This window comes from Maniola jurtina, chromosome 2 (genome assembly GCF_905333055.1).
Source record: "Maniola jurtina chromosome 2, ilManJurt1.1, whole genome shotgun sequence".
NCBI classification, from domain to species: domain Eukaryota; kingdom Metazoa; phylum Arthropoda; class Insecta; order Lepidoptera; family Nymphalidae; genus Maniola; species Maniola jurtina.
The window spans coordinates 10657582-10676005 of NC_060030.1; the positions used below are offsets into that span (position 1 = coordinate 10657582).

Here is an 18424-nt window from a genome sequence, read left to right on the forward strand (position 1 = left end):
ACTCCGGACCCCCAAAGTAGTAGATCCATGTTTTAAATCCATGTTTTAGGATATTGCCTAGTTATTAAAAAAAACTTTTTTAATAATACAAGTCTTAAAATTGTGATTGTCGTTTTTTTGTTATGTAAAACTCACGCAAACTACTTCGGTGCATGTTAAATAGAGTTTTGATAAACTTGGATGACCTAAAAAGTAACATCAAAGCTGAAAAAATATAATGAGAAGTTCTAGGAATGTTGGCAGTTCTATGAATGTAGGAATGTGTAGACTTGTTGTTGGTCATCGCGGTAATATATTTGCAAGTATTATTTCAAATCTATTTTGATTACATGCATATTATAAGGTGTGAATAATTTCTATTGGTATTGAATAAAAATTTATTTTAATGTAAAATTTACATCTTTGGTGCTATCCTACAAATCCCTTCTTCGCGAGGAGACAATTATGATGTGTGATAATCACAAATAAAAATTATTAACGATAAACATGTACTTACGGATAAAAAAATTATAATAGGTTTAGTTTATTAGTACAGATGCGGATATAGGCAAAGCTAGTATTCCGATCAGTGCAAGGTTCAAGTTCTCGTCATCAAAAGGTATTGAAGAGTTGCATTTAAATTGTTATTAGTATTAAGTACGTCTTCAATTAAAACAATAATAGTTATATCGATAGGTATTGTTGGCAGAAATTAACTGCAGCTAGACCATGATTCTCAGTAGATTTAACCATATACCTACCTAATCCAATTAGATTTTTAAAAACCCGTGGAAACTCCTTCATTTTCTGCGTCAAAATAGAGGTCCTGTCTCCGGGATGCAAGCTATTTCTGTATCAATACTTATCAAAATCGGTAATCGCTTTCCGAGGCTTAGTGAAGACGGCAAGACACATTTTCGCATACTGATAGATGCTGAATAAAATAGTGATATAGATATTATGGATAGTATGGTTTGTGTACCAAACTACTTATAGTATAAAAAAACTTATCACAAATGTCTCTTTCTAGTCTTTTATTACTTATATTATAATGAGTGTCTACTACTGTGTATAATACTGAAAATAACGACACTTTTTTCCATCTTTTTTCAGTTATATGGTTCGATCGGCGGCAATCTATGACATGGTCATTTCACCTTATAAGAATGTAAACGAACACATAGTTACCTACCTATTATAGCATAAACGTTACGTTAAGAGGAAAAAAACACATAGGATTCATTTGTGCACAGACCGTCTAGCTTTCTCAATTAAAGTCTTGAGCGACGGCACTAATCAAATGAATGTCACGGTGATGGATGGAGGCCCGTTTATACGAGGCCTTTAGTTCTTATTAAGGACGTCTTTGCAAAATGAATAGGTATCAAAATTGCACTACTACATAAGTACACTGCCCACACGCACACAGCTGCGTCAAAATGAGTGAATCGACTTGATTTTGATACTTTGATATTTTTATTTTATTTTATATTTGGTCATCTATTTTTTTTTAACAGTTTTTTTTTTAAATATGTATCTTGACAATAATACAGTAAGTAGAACAGTGCCTACAGACTAAGGGTCTGATGATGAAATATTTCACCATGACTTCTTGGCAATGAACAACATTTCCATGCTTATGAAATTATGAGCTCCTACTATGACTAAAATAATCTGAGAAGGATAGCATTACATTACCTCCCGACTTGATGAAATTGCATACTTTGGAACCTACTACTGGAACTCAGAGACGAATAGAGCTAGGTGTTTCGAGTTTGGGCTCATTTTCTTAGTCATGATGAGATCTTACCTCCGGATTTGTGGAGTGACCTGATGGTACACCTCGGAAGTCACTATTGGAACTCGGAGACGAATAGAGCTAGGTGTTTCGAGTTTGGGCTCATTTTCTTAGTCATGATGAGATCTTACCTCCGGATTTGTGGAGTGACCTGATGGTATACCTCGGAAGTTACTATTGGAACTCGGAGACGAATAGAGCTAGGTGTTTCGAGTTTGGGCTCATTTTCTTAGTCATGATGAGATCTTACCTCCGGATTTGTGGAGTGACCTGATGGTATACCTCGGAAGTCACTATTGGAACTCGGAGACGAATAGAGCTAGGTGTTTCGAGTTTGGGCTCATTTTCTTAGTCATGATGAGATCTTACCTCCGGATTTGTGGAGTGACCTGATGGTATACCTCGGAAGTCACTATTGGAACTCGGAGACGAATAGAGCTAGGTGTTTCGAGTTTGGGCTCATTTTCTTAGTAATGATGAGATCTTACCTCCGGATTTGTGGAGTGACCTGATGGTATACCTCGGAAGTCACTATTGGAACTCGGAGACGAATAGAGCTAGGTGTTTCGAGTTGGGGCTCATTTTCTTAGTCATGATGAGATCTTACCTCCGGATTTGTGGAGTGACCTGATGGTACACCTCGGAAGTCACTATTGGAACTCGGAGACGAATAGAGCTAGGTGTTTCGAGTTTGGGCTCATTTTCTTAGTAATGATGAGATCTTACCTCCGGATTTGTGGAGTGACCTGATGGTATACCTCGGAAGTCACTATTGGAACTCGGAGACGAATAGAGCTAGGTGTTTCGAGTTTGGGCTCATTTTCTTAGTCATGATGAGATCTTACCTCCGGATTTGTGGAGTGACCTGATGGTATACCTCGGAAGTCACTATTGGAACTCGGAGACGAATAGAGCTAGGTGTTTCGAGTTTGGGCTCATTTTCTTAGTCATGATAAGATCTTACCTCCGGATTTGTGGAGTGACCTGATGGTATACCTCGGAAGTCACTATTGGAACTCGGAGACGAATAGAGCTAGCTGTTTCGAGTTCGGGCTCATTTTGTTAGTCATGATGAGATATTACCTCCGGATTTGTGGAGTGACCTGATGGTACACCTCGGAAGTCACTATTGGAACTCGGAGACGAATAGAGCTAGGTGTTTCGAGTTTGGGCTCATTTTCTTAGTAATGATGAGATCTTACCTCCGGATTTGTGGAGTGACCTGATGGTATACCTTGGAAGTCACTATTGGAACTCGGAGACGAATAGAGCTAGGTGTTTCGAGTTTGGGCTCATTTTCTTAGTCATGATGAGATCTTACCTCCGGATTTGTGGAGTGACCTGATGGTATACCTCGGAAGTCACTATTGGAACTCGGAGACGAATAGAGCTAGGTGTTTCGAGTTTGGGCTCATTTTCTTAGTCATGATGAGATCTTACCTCCGGATTTGTGGAGTGACCTGATGGTATACCTCGGAAGTCACTATTGGAACTCGGAGACGAATAGAGCTAGGTGTTTCGAGTTTGGGCTCATTTTCTTAGTCATGATGAGATCTTACCTCCGGATTTGTGGAGTGACCTGATGGTATACCTCGGAAGTCACTATTGGAACTCGGAGACGAATAGAGCTAGGTGTTTCGAGTTTGGGCTCATTTTCTTAGTAATGATGAGATCTTACCTCCGGATTTGTGGAGTGACCTGATGGTATACCTCGGAAGTCACTATTGGAACTCGGAGACGAATAGAGCTAGGTGTTTCGAGTTGGGGCTCATTTTCTTAGTCATGATGAGATCTTACCTCCGGATTTGTGGAGTGACCTGATGGTACACCTCGGAAGTCACTATTGGAACTCGGAGACGAATAGAGCTAGGTGTTTCGAGTTTGGGCTCATTTTCTTAGTAATGATGAGATCTTACCTCCGGATTTGTGGAGTGACCTGATGGTATACCTCGGAAGTCACTATTGGAACTCGGAGACGAATAGAGCTAGGTGTTTCGAGTTTGGGCTCATTTTCTTAGTCATGATGAGATCTTACCTCCGGATTTGTGGAGTGACCTGATGGTATACCTCGGAAGTCACTATTGGAACTCGGAGACGAATAGAGCTAGGTGTTTCGAGTTTGGGCTCATTTTCTTAGTCATGATAAGATCTTACCTCCGGATTTGTGGAGTGACCTGATGGTATACCTCGGAAGTCACTATTGGAACTCGGAGACGAATAGAGCTAGCTGTTTCGAGTTCGGGCTCATTTTGTTAGTCATGATGAGATATTTCCTCCGGATTTGTGGAGTGACCTGATGGTACACCTCGGAAGTCACTATTGGAACTCGGAGACGAATAGAGCTAGGTGTTTCGAGTTTGGGCTCATTTTCTTAGTAATGATGAGATCTTACCTCCGGATTTGTGGAGTGACCTGATGGTATACCTTGGAAGTCACTATTGGAACTCGGAGACGAATAGAGCTAGGTGTTTCGAGTTTGGGCTCATTTTCTTAGTCATGATGAGATCTTACCTCCGGATTTGTGGAGTGACCTGATGGTATACCTCGGAAGTCACTATTGGAACTCGGAGACGAATAGAGCTAGGTGTTTCGAGTTTGGGCTCATTTTCTTAGTCATGATGAGATCTTACCTCCGGATTTGTGGAGTGACCTGATGGTATACCTCGGAAGTCACTATTGGAACTCGGAGACGAATAGAGCTAGGTGTTTCGAGTTTGGGCTCATTTTCTTAGTCATGATGAGATGTTACCTCCGGATTTGTGAAGTGACCTGATGGTATACCTCGGAAGTCACTATTGGAACTCGGAGACGAATAGAGCTAGGTGTTTCGAGTTTGGGCTCATTTTCTTAGTCATGATGAGATCTTACCTCCGGATTTGTGGAGTGACCTGATGGTATACTTTGGAAGTCACTATTGGAACTCGAGGACGAATAGAGCTAGGTGTTTCGAGTTTGGACTCATTTTCTTAGTCATGATGAGATCTTACCTCCGGATTTGTGGAGTGACCTGATGGTATACTTTGGAAGTCACTATTGGAACTCGAGGACGAATAGAGCTAGGTGTTTCGAGTTTGGACTCATTTTCTTAGTCATGATGAGATCTTACCTCCGGATTTGTGGAGTGACCTGATGGTATACCTCGGAAGCCACTATTGGAACTCGGAGACGAATAGAGCTAGGTTTTTCGAGTTTGAGCTCATTTTCTTAGTCATGATGAGATCTTACCTCCGGATTTGTGGAGTGACCTGATGGTATACCTTGGAAGTCACTATTGAAACTCGGAGACGAATAGAGCTAGGTGTTTCGAGTTTGGGCTCGTTTTGTTAGTTATGACGAGATTACACCTTGAAACTTGTTGGAGTGCTCTGAAGGTATACTTCAAAAGCCACTATTGGACTTTCGAGTCGAGTAGAGTTAGATGTTATGAGTTTGAGCTCGTTTTGTAAGTTCCAATAGTGACTTCCGAGGTATACCATCAGGTCACTCCACTAATCCGGAGGTAAGATCTCATCATGACTAAGAAAATGAGCCCGAACTCGAAACAGCTAGCTTTATTCGTCTCCGAGTTCCAATAGTGACATCCGAGGTATACCATCAGGTCACTTCACGAATCCGGAGGTAACATCTCATCATGACTAAGAAAATGAGCCCAAACTCGAAACAGCTAGCTTTATTCGTCTCCGAGTTCCAATAGTGACATCCGAGGTATACCATCAGGTCACTTCACGAATCCGGAGGTAACATCTCATCATGACTAAGAAAATGAGCCCAAACTCGAAACAGCTAGCTCTATTCGTCTCCGAGTTCCAATAGTGACTTCCGAGGTATACCATCAGGTCACTTCACAAATCCGGAGGTAACATCTCATCATGACTAAGAAAATGAGCCCAAACTCGAAACACCTAGCTCTATTCGTCTCCGAGTTCCAATAGTGACTTCCGAGGTATACCATCAGGTCACTCCACAAATCCGGAGGTAAGATCTCATCATGACTAAGAAAATGAGCCCAAACTCGAAACACCTAGCTCTATTCGTCTCCGAGTTCCAATAGTGATTTTCGAGGTGTACCATCAGGTCACTCCACAAATCCGGAGGTAATATCTCATCATGACCAACAAAATGAGCCCGAACTCGAAACAGCTAGCTCTATTCGTCTCCGAGTTCCGATAGTGACTTCCGAGGTATACCATCAGGTCACTCCACAAATCCGGAGGTAAGATCTTATCATGACTAAGAAAATGAGCCCAAACTCGAAACACCTATCTCTATTCGTCTCCGAGTTCCAATAGTGACTTCCGAGGTATACCATCAGGTCACTCCACAAATCCGGAGGTAAGATCTCATCATGACTAAGAAAATGAGCCCAAACTCGAAACACCTAGCTCTATTCGTCTCCGAGTTCCAATAGTGACTTCCAAGGTATACCATCAGGTCACTCCACAAATCCGGAGGTAAGATCTCATCATTACTAAGAAAATGAGCCCAAACTCGAAACACCTAGCTCTATTCGTCTCCGAGTTCCAATAGTGACTTCCGAGGTGTACCATCAGGTCACTCCACAAATCCGGAGGTAATATCTCATCATGACTAACAAAATGAGCCCGAACTTGAAACAGCTAGCTCTATTCGTCTCCGAGTTCCAATAGTGACTTCCGAGGTATACCATCAGGTCACTCCACAAATCCGGAGGTAAGATCTTATCATGACTAAGAAAATGAGCCCAAACTCGAAACACCTAGCTCTATTCGTCTCCGAGTTCCAATAGTGACTTCCGAGGTATACCATCAGGTCACTCCACAAATCCGGAGGTAAGATCTCATCATGACTAAGAAAATGAGCCCAAACTCGAAACACCTAGCTCTATTCGTCTCCGAGTTCCAATAGTGACTTCCGAGGTATACCATCAGGTCACTCCACAAATCCGGAGGTAAGATCTCATCATGACTAAGAAAATGAGCCCAAACTCGAAACACCTAGCTCTATTCGTCTCCGAGTTCCAATAGTGACTTCCGAGGTATACCATCAGGTCACTCCACAAATCCGGAGGTAAGATCTCATCATGACTAAGAAAATGAGCCCCAACTCGAAACACCTAGCTCTATTCGTCTCCGAGTTCCAATAGTGACTTCCGAGGTATACCATCAGGTCACTCCACAAATCCGGAGGTAAGATCTCATCATTACTAAGAAAATGAGCCCAAACTCGAAACACCTAGCTCTATTCGTCTCCGAGTTCCAATAGTGACTTCCGAGGTATACCATCAGGTCACTCCACAAATCCGGAGGTAAGATCTCATTATTACTAAGAAAATGAGCCCAAACTCGAAACACCTAGCTCTATTCATCTCCGAGTTCCAATAGTGACTTCCGAGGTATACCATCAGGTCACTCCACAAATCCGGAGGTAAGATCTCATCATGACTAAGAAAATGAGCCCAAACTCGAAACACCTAGCTCTATTCGTCTCCGAGTTCCAATAGTGACTTCCGAGGTATACCATCAGGTCACTCCACAAATCCGGAGGTAAGATCTCATCATGACTAAGAAAATGAGCCCAAACTCGAAACACCTAGCTCTATTCGTCTCCGAGTTCCAATAGTGACTTCCGAGGTATACCATCAGGTCACTCCACAAATCCGGAGGTAAGATCTCATCATTACTAAGAAAATGAGCCCAAACTCGAAACACCTAGCTCTATTCGTCTCCGAGTTCCAATAGTGACTTCCGAGGTATACCATCAGGTCACTCCACAAATCCGGAGGTAAGATCTCATCATGACTAAGAAAATGAGCCCAAACTCGAAACACCTAGCTCTATTCGTCTCCGAGTTCCAATAGTGACTTCCGAGGTATACCATCAGGTCACTCCACAAATCCGGAGGTAAGATCTCATCATGTCTAAGAAAATGAGCCCAAACTCGAAACACCTAGCTCTATTCGTCTCCGAGTTCCAATAGTGACTTCCGAGGTATACCATCAGGTCACTCCACAAATCCGGAGGTAAGATCTCATCATGACTAAGAAAATGAGCCCAAACTCGAAACACCTAGCTCTATTCGTCTCCGAGTTCCAATAGTGACTTCCGAGGTATACCATCAGGTCACTCCACAAATCCGGAGGTAAGATCTCATCATGACTAAGAAAATGAGCCCAAACTCGAAACACCTAGCTCTATTCGTCTCCGAGTTCCAATAGTGACTTCCGAGGTATACCATCAGGTCACTCCACAAATCCGGAGGTAAGATCTCATCATTACTAAGAAAATGAGCCCAAACTCGAAACACCTAGCTCTATTCGTCTCCGAGTTCCAATAGTGACTTCCGAGGTATACCATCAGGTCACTCCACAAATCCGGAGGTAAGATCTCATCATGACTAAGAAAATGAGCCCCAACTCGAAACACCTAGCTCTATTCGTCTCCGAGTTCCAATAGTGACTTCCGAGGTATACCATCAGGTCACTCCACAAATCCGGAGGTAAGATCTCATCATGTCTAAGAAAATGAGCCCAAACTCGAAACACCTAGCTCTATTCGTCTCCGAGTTCCAATAGTGACTTCCGAGGTATACCATCAGGTCACTCCACAAATCCGGAGGTAAGATCTCATCATGACTAAGAAAATGAGCCCAAACTCGAAACACCTAGCTCTATTCGTCTCCGAGTTCCAATAGTGACTTTCGAGGTATACCATCAGGTCACTCCACAAATCCGGAGGTAAGATCTCGTCATGACTAAGAAAACGAGCCCAAACTGGACACATCTAGTTCTTCTAGTCTTCAAGTTCCTGTCGCAGCCTTCGAAGTTCACTATCAGATCACTATCATGCTCAAGAAAAAAATCCAGCTAACGATAAAATGTGATAATAGGTACATAATATTATCATTATTATCTTACCTTGCCAAAATATCAGCACAATCACGGAATAAGTACCTATAAATATCAGTTAGGGTTTTGTCGAACTATTTTGTGTTCGTACAGCGATCTTTTCCACATCAAAAAATTATAGCAACCGACGCAGAGACCACCCACGAAGGCGGCTGGCCGCTGACTGATATAATTTTGAAATCATACCATTGCCTGCCCAATATCAAAATAACCCTTAGTGCACTGTATTAAGGTTTGCGGTTGAAGCAAAATACGTGAAAAATTTATACACGATGTTTTTATTTATTTTTATACTATTATTAATATAATAATCCTATTTTTTGAGGTGCACATTATGTGCTAACGGAAAATATTTATTAGAAGAATAAAATCCGTACGTAAACTGAGAAAAATGTACCTAAACTTGACCCTAAATCGTTAATTCTGCGTGGAAGAGGTGAAGGAAAATCGTTCTTATAGTATCAAAATTAATGATTTTATCAAAAAATTACTCAATCTCTGGAGATAAAGGACCAATCTATTTTTAGCAATCTGTAGTTCCAATTTACTTAGTATATTTTAGCCACAAAGCGTACCGAAAATCTATACAAGTGTGCAAATACGTCCTTAAACTTCTAAATTGTTCCAGTAAATTCTTAAAGGAAAATCTCTTTATTGTTCAAAAATGTACAATAATAGGAGTATGTTTATTTTTAGGAACTCTATTAGCTATTTTATGTTCTGCGAAATAATTATGCATATAAGTAATAATTTATTATTATTCATGTTTTTGTAAACATTTATACACACCTACTATTTTTGCCTATTTCGTGTTCGAGGGAGAATGTGGGTGCGCACTTATTTCGTTTATCCACCCGGATTGTTGGATTTTTTTTTATTCCAAGTAAACTAAAGCAGAAAATATTGAACACTTTATTAGTATTTTATGTAACATAACTAAATTTTTTAATAACGAACTTTAAAAAAAATCTAACATTGAAATCAAATTGAATTTCCTCGAGTTAAATATATTAAATTGTAATATAAAAATTCTGCAATATATTAAGAAATTGTCCAACATTAATTTCATAATAGTCGTAAGTAAGGTTCATAGATCATCAGTGTCTTAGATATGACTACAAATTCGAGGGAGAAAGTCGGAAGAAAAAGACTTTCGTCCAGGGTGGGTAAATGAACACACGTTAATTCCGATTACCTAGGTACAAATCCTAGGGTGGCTGTTTTGGGGTGGACATACAGAATAAGCATATACACCGTACACCTACCGATACTGAATAATAAAAACTGGAAAATGGTCAGGTCGGTCTGGTCACTCCGAGGGCAGGTTTTGACCGCAAATAGGATACAAATATGAAAGTTGATAACTATGACTATCTTCATACCGACCAAGCATTACTGCCAGGCAAGGTAGGTAGGAACTCGTACCTACTTATATTAATGTCTCGTTTAGTTCGTCCGGTTCCATCTTGGACTGGGTAATCATTTCCCAAGAACATCAGATAAGCCTGCAGTCAAACGCAAATGTTTTAGATTGAAAAAAGATGATACCTTCTTTAATATAACTTTTCAACTATACGAGAAAATCCGTAACTAACCGACTTCTTTATAGACATTTATCAATTACCACTTCAATTATGACTAATGTAGGTACCAATTTAAATATAAGTTTAAGTTAATATGTATTAATAACTTTCTGGTTTATGATGATTATGTATGAACGTGCAATACTATACTATTACTTACATACTTATTTTTTTTAAAGCAATTAACCCTTTGATTATTGTGGTGTAGACATGATTCACCTGGGTATGCTATTTTGAAGAATCACAAAAACCAGCATTTTAAAATTTGAATTAAAGTTTTTGTTTGTAGTTTTTTAAGTATGAGTGGTTTAAGATGAGTAAAGAATAAAAAAGAAATTATTTACTAAAGTTATATAAAACTTAGACTAATTAGACATTTATTAGAAAAGTTAGTACTTTCTTTGGGATAGCATCCGTTATTCTAGCTAAAAATACTGTAATTCGCATGTAAATGAATAAAAACTTGAATAAAATCCATTCAATATCTACCTACCTACTTTTTGTGAGGGATGCAGAGTGGTATGCTTGTATGTAGTGATGAAGAATTGTGTCGATTGGTCACATTTCTTTCTTACGTTTTATTAAGAGAAAATATCTCTCGAGTTCTACTTGGCTATATCAGGAGAAGTTCCGTGTTTAGTCTAACCAGCTTTCCTACATAAGTGTAGGTAGCACTAGCATATACGTTCATAATTATAATTACTTTGCTCTGAGGAGACATTTTAATCTTATATTATGGTCTAAGATCCCGCTGTACAACGACCTTCACCGAGCTGGTTAATAGATGAAACATATTTTATATTCAATTTAACATGTCAATAAATATATTGCATATGGGTTACCTAAAAAATTTCAGTCCAGAATATGACTAATTAATAATTTAATCTATAATATAAAAATGAATCGCAAAATGTGTTGGTAAGCGCATAACTCAACAACGCCTGGACCAATTTGGCCAAATCTTTTTTTTAAATGTTCGTTGAAGTTCAAGGATGGTTTTTACGGCGAGAAAAATTAGAATTATTGCTGGAAAAACCCTAAAAATAGCCCTTTTCTTTTTCCCATACAAATGATTTCTAACTAAAACGTAGTCAATTTGAGCTTTATTGCTATGGTATAAAGTTCATATTAAATTATCCTGGATTAGCACATAGGCTACTTTTTATCCCGGAAAACCAAAGAGTTTCCACGGGATTTCGAAAAACCTAAATCCACGCGGACGAAGTCGCGGGCGTCAGCTAGTAGGTATATATATTTTTTTTAACATTTCACCGGTTTGGTCAAAAGACAAGGTATGAAAGCCCATAGATATGCAAACGTAAGCTTGCCTATTTTTTCCCGTCAATTTACCTGTTTATACGTAGCTGCCTATCCGAGAGTTGTGACGGGGAAAAATAGGCAACCTAACGTTTGCATATTCTATGGGCTTCATACTTTCGATTGGTATGGAATTTTTCTATTATGTTACGGCTAAAAGCCGAAGAGAGTTTGCGCCCAGTTTTAGCCGGCTATAACTTGCTTTGGCCAGTAACATTTGGTTTTTTTTTGTTGATTCGGAAATTTCGACTTTCGACTATAACGCCAGAAGACTCGCTTCGGCATCCCTTCATTCAGCTTCAACAACTCCATCTTCGTTTCGCTACGAAAGTCAGCGGCTTACTTCATTCAGGATCTTATTCGTGAGCTTCTGGCTTCTGGCTTAGAAAAACAGTAAGTATAGGGGTAGGATAGACAAGATTGCGTAAAGTCGGGGTGTTCTGGGACCAATTTACTTGACAAATAGCAGTCCAATGTCATGTATAAATTAAGATACAACTTTTAAGCAATTGCTATCGGCTGCACCTTGCTTTAGCCGGCTGAAACTAGGTGAAATCTCACTTCTACTTTTAGCCAAGGTAGTAATTAATTATGAGAAAGTGATTTGTACTACAATGTAGACTTATATCTCTCGTATATAATGTACACATTTTATACGTATACACTATACAGTAATAGAAAACGACATATTTATTAGACCTTTTGTCTGTACATTTTGCCAAGCATGACTTGCAAAGCAAGATACGGGCAATTACACTCGTTAGTGGAGACTAATCTGTTTTTGTGGTATAGTTTTTTTTTCCGCATACCTAACCACCATGGATAACAATATGAGGGTTTGCCTAAGGTTTACTTTCAAATTAACGTACCGACTTCCTATGGGTTTCAACTGTCAATAACAAAATTGAGAATTTTTCTGATTGTGAGTGCATTGCACAACAAATCTTTACCCTTTTAGTACCTAACTAGATATTTAATGTTCATACTCTGCTCCATTAGCCACAGCATAATATCGTATCATACATTAACTCGGCTAAGCGTAAATGAATATTTACAGTTTACACAGCTTGTAGTCGATGGGGCGAAAAATTGTTAGCACACAAATTGTAAGTAAGTAAAAGAGAAAAATCTCCAGTTTGAAATACCTATGTTAGTAGCTCTTTTTAAAATGTAGACAAATTAACAAAAGCTGACAGTAGGAAGCTGTCTATCGAACCTAATTAGCGATTGGTCACGTTTTTTCACATTTACAAAGCAAATGTGTCATTTTACCTACCTTACCCAGTATATTTACGTTTGATTTTTATAAACATGCAAATTCTAAGCCCTTGACCTATCTTGTTATTTGAATGTACCTACCTATTGGTAATTAATATAATTATACGATATGCTTTATCATTGTCGATTTACTATTGGCCGTGCTACTGGTAGATGCATTTGTCGATTCTAAAGTACCTACCTACTTGTAAAATTTTAATTGAATAAAAAGTATTTTGATTTTTTGATTTAGATTTTTGAATGTTGCATAGAAGCATGGGATTATAGCAAATTAAGCTGTTGGTTTCTTGTATTTGCTTTTTGGTAAAAAATAATTACCCATAATAATAAATGCGAAAGTGGGTAATAATAATAAATGTTATTTTTTCTGTGTTTCTGTTATTTTTTCTGTTGTTTCTGTTATTTTTTCTGTTGTTTCTGTTATTTTTTCTGTGTTTATGTTATTTTTTCTGTTGTTTTTGTTATTTTTATTGTTTGTTGTTTAAAAATAGGATAAAATGAGAAAAATAAATAAATGAGAGATAAAAAATGCGAAAGTGGGTTTATTTATTGGTTTGTTGGTTTACCTTTCAATCACGTCGCAACGAAGCAACGAACGGATCGACGTAATTTTTTGTATAGGTTTTGTTGTGGAGAGTGACAGACTACTTTTCGGAAAATCGAAGAGTTTTTACGGGATTTTTGAAAAACTAAATCCGATCGCTTCGAGTTTATAATCACCGTCGATATTAATTGTTTATAGCCGAAGCAAAGAATATTAGCAAAAATAAATTAGGTATTATCATTCTTTAAACTTTATACACTTGCGTTTGTTTTTAACCCCCGACCCAAAAAGAGGGGTGTTATAAGTTTGACGTGTGTATCTGTCTGTGGCATCGTAGCTCCTAAACTAATGAACCGATTTTAATTTAGATTTTTTTTGTTTGAAAGGTGGCTTGATCGAGAGTGTTCTTAGCTATAATAGAAGAAAATCGGTTCAGCCGTTTGAAAGTTATCAGCTCGTCTCTAGTTACTGTAACGTTCATTTGTCGGGGGTGTTAAATTTTTAATTTACACTTGTAGGTATTACAATACAATCTTATTAAAGCACTCTGCGGAATTTTAGACATGTTAACATGTCTAAAATTCCGCAGAGTGTTACTATCGAAAATAAATGCGCAATCGGGAAGTAATTTTTCACTGACACAATATATTTATACGACTTATTAAAATAATTTTAATGTAGGTTTTATATTTTATATACATATCTATAGCTATAACCTGACTTTTAAATTAATTGTTTTTATATGCGCCACTAATGTTGTAAGATCAATCTTCTTAAATATATAAAAGGAAAACTGACTGACTGATCTATCAACGTACAGCTCAAATCATTGCACGGATTGGGCTGAAGTTTGGTATGCGGATAGCTATTATAATTAACATAGATATACGCTAAGAAAGGATTTTTGAAAATTCAGCCCCTAAGAGGATATAATAAGGATTTGAAAATTGGGTAGTTCACGCGGACGATGTCGCGAGTATAAGCTAGTGATGGATATAAAAACAATTTAGTTTTTCTTTGAATTTCGTTCCCAAAGGGCGTTAAACGGGAGGTGTTATTAAGCCTCCGAAGCTGTTTATCCCTCCGTCTGTCACAAGAGCCTTCTAAGGTAGTACCATCTTTAGCTGTTAGTGGCAGGCAGTTGAAATTTTCACAGAATTCATGTTCTCTCGGCCTCTATTATGGCGAATAAAAAAAAATGAAACTTAAGTGGGGTCCCTATATAAGAACTCGAAAAAATTGCATTTTTTTCATAGTTATCTATTTGTTTCAGCTCTAATAGAAGAATTTATTTATTTATTTATTTATTTATTTAAACAGCTTTATTGCACAAAAAATACAAAGATAATAAATGATAAAATTTTAGAAATGCAAAGGGCGACCTTATCACTAAAGTGATCTCTCCCAGAATTTAATTTTAAGAATTTGTTATTTGTATGTTGGTTTCTAACCATTTGTACGCGAGTGTGACTCGCACTTGACCTACTTATTTTTTTAAAAGTAGGTAATCATTGAGTTAAGTAATATGTACCTATTTACGAAAATACCTAAATCCGGTCAGTTGTGAAAATAATAATCACTTTGACTAGCAACAAAAAACTTACATGTTTTTTGTCCATAAATACTAATATTAAATATATGTTCGCGTGTAGGGGGTGTGTATCTCCGAAACTAAGGATCTGATTCTATCTACGAGTACTACTTACAGACTTTTTAATCATATCACGTGGACGAAGCCGCGGTTAAAGTTAGTTATCTACTGACTTTGTTAAGTAGCTGTATGAGTTGTTATGACATTTTATTTCTGAATTATTCCACCACTTAATGTACATTTATAGATATGGTAATACACTGTACGTTGACCTCCAGACAGTGCCAGATTAAGTCTCTTCATGCCTTAAGCATTAGTGCATTTCTACCGCGTCTGTGTCTCCCCTTCAGACATTAATTGATTTGCATCGAAGTGCGATTATACATAAATAATACGTATATTGTATACTATACAAAAACAGTGATACTCTAGTGGTTATGTCGGCCTTTTATACGGGCTTTTGGGGCTCGACCCCAGGCACGCACCTCTAACGTTTCGAAGCTATTTGTGTTACAAGCAATTAAATATATCATTTGCTTTAACGGTGAAGGAAAACATTGTGAGGAATGCATGTTTGAAAGCTCTCCATAATGTTCTCAAAGGTGTGTAAAGTTTGCCAGTCCGTATTTGTCCAGCAACGTGGATTATGGTCATTTTTAAGAAGAGATCCGCCCTCGGCAATCGGTTGACAATGAGTTGATAATGATGATGATACTATACAGGCAAACGATTTAAAGTTCTCGTATGAAGTATAGGATAAGTATGATGATATTGGTCCATCATAACCTTTCATTTCCGTAAATATCCTCTCAATCCCTTTCAGTCGTTCAGAGACCTTTTTACCTAACAGCATCTGTTCGCTCAACGTAGACAACATATTAATCGCTAATCCACAAAATTCACAATAAATGCTTATCAAACGTTTCAGGGTTATTCTCCACATTTTCTTGTCTAACATAATCTTGCCATCAATTCCCGGTACTTAAGAAAATAGCTCTGAGGCGATGGAGATGGGTTGAACATATTATTTTGCGAAGGAAGAAGGGAACCGCTGCTTAAGTGGCTTCTAATTGCAGCCGGTCGATTGAAGGAGGTCCATTGAAGTGACTTTAAAGGAGTGGAACTCTTGTGGAAGGAACCATGTAAATACGCTAGACTGCTGTTAGCCATAGGTATATGGAAGACAACTGCTGCAAATCTAAGTTCCACAAGGGAATAAAAAGACTCCTTCATAATCACCATCATTAACTGTTCGCTCAGGAGTGAAATGATATATTGCCTACTTTTCACTTTCAGTAATATGATTTTCCCTTCTAGCAAGAGAAAGAAGAAGAAGAAGAAGAAAGAAAATTTATTCATCTTATGCATAAAGTATGAACAGACTTAAAATGAGTGGTTAGTAGTAGTTAGTAATACAACGAAAGATGAAGGAACAATAGTAAGGATAATGTTTAAACATATTTATTGGTTTCGCTTCCGACTCGATGAATCGATTATTACTTTGATGTAAGCTTTGGATATAGAACTCATGTCAGAAAATTACTGAATAGGCTAATAAATTATTTTTCGGAGAAGGTGGGAAGAAAGACAAGCTAGCGGAATCTATGGCGTGCAGTTGGTGTAGGATTTTGCGTTCAAGATCAGGAAGGTAGTGGAAGACAAAGATTAAAGAAGATAACGAATTGTCTATTCCGAGATAATATCAGCAATTAACATTCTGAAGAAAATATTCCGTATATACATATATGAAAGAAATCTATATTACATATAATAAAATTGTAGAAAAGTGGTGTCTGTACAATGGAAATAAATAAAAAAAAAAGTAGCAGGGGTTGTTATTATATCGATGCCGAACCCGAAATTGTAATTAATTTTTTTTTTGTCTGTTTGTCTGTTTGTCTGTGTGTTTGTGCACGCTAATCTCAGAAACGGCTTATTCGATTTAGATACGGTTTTCACTAATATATTGTAGTAAGCTTCACTTAGCATTTAGTGTTTATTTCATGTCAATCGGTTCATAAACAAAAAAGTTATGTCAATTTAAAGAATCACGGCGAACATTTTTAACGTACAGAGTACGTACTACACGCCTCGCGCCTGAGCGTCCGTGGCTATATAAAGCGCGGTCACTATTCCACGCGAACGAAGTCGCGGGCACAGCTCGTAGATAATAATTGCAAAAGAAAGCCAAATAAAAAAGTACTTAAAGGACCTTAATAAAATAATAAAAAGCTGGTTATGTTAATAAAAAAAGCAGAAGCCAGAACCTGGAGTTATATATTTCATAACGTATTTAAAATGGGAATAGGTTATAACATACATTCCGTTTGAGCTGACTTTGTCTTTAACAAACGCCTACCCAATTTTAGCAGCTTATTTTTTGTTAACGGTTATGAAATGACGATTGCTGTCAATTAATTTTTCATGCCAATTTAACTACATCATGTTACAAATTGTATCGAATTCAACCATCTACTAAGTCTTATCGACAAGCTTTATCTCAAAATCACTTAATTATTAATTAAATGGAATGTGTAGCGTTTTTATTACCTTCCTTGTTACAGTAACTTTAATTCAGATTAAACAAATTGATGAAGCATGTAAGGTATAAACAAGTAAGCATGTAAGGAGTATTATTTTAGTACAATAACCTATTTACAATTATATTTTCTTGTCAAACAATGAAATTCAAGATAAAACTGTCAAACGTAAGTATTATCCAAACAACCGTGATTTACGTTCACTCGGTGTTTCACTAAAACGATACGAAGCGGTAGTGTTGCCCGTACGCACAGAAAATAAATGCAAAAATAAACTGAAAATAAACAAAAAAACACTAACCACTGAGTGCGGCTACATATTCCCTCCACCTGCGGCAGATAGTCATTGTTTGTTTTTCCACAGACTTTTAAATCAAACATTTATGTGTTATGTACCGGTGTATAAGTCCATGTGGGCGAACACTGAGTATTACTTGTGCAATGTTATGAAAAAGATGGCTCTAATATTAGATAGCCACGTGCTACCCGCGTTTCGACTTGAGCGTGAATGGTCGCTACTCGCTGGCCGCACCACAGTTTAGTATCCCGTATTGTTGACAGTTTCAGCTGTCAATGCGAGGTGCGGCCGCGGCGGGGCGCCGTCGCCATGTGGCGCTCGATCGGCTCGATGCTTGATCGCTTCTGATAATGCCTTGTTTATTTTATCATTTAGCGCGTAGACGCCGATTGATAACGTCATTCACTACCTCACTGTACGTTGAACGAAAGGGCCTCGGCCAGGTCTCAGCCTTTAAGTTCCGAAGTCAAGGCCGCTGTCCCAGTGCACTTTTTCTGTACGATTAATGAGTTCTGTAATTTTATTATTGTCTTTACATTGTTGTTTTCACCGTTGATTAAAGTTGTTACTTAATTATTCTTTTTATATCAATTCTAAGACTTTTATAGATGGT

General features: G+C 37.9%; 1 protein-coding gene across 2 annotated transcripts in view; it reads right to left on the minus strand.

The window, feature by feature from the left end:
* LOC123875679 (facilitated trehalose transporter Tret1-like) overlaps positions 1-18146 on the minus strand; it is a 39645-nt gene extending 21499 nt beyond the window's left edge. For both annotated transcript variants that reach the window (XR_006798191.1, XM_045921662.1), the window contains exon 1: positions 17815-18146. Coding sequence is in view for 1 of the 2 variants with exons in the window: in XM_045921662.1 (XP_045777618.1) it covers positions 17815-17860 (46 nt within the window). In the remaining variant the exon portion in view is untranslated. The remainder of the gene's footprint in view (positions 1-17814) is intronic.
* Between the last annotated feature and the right edge of the window lie 278 nt (positions 18147-18424).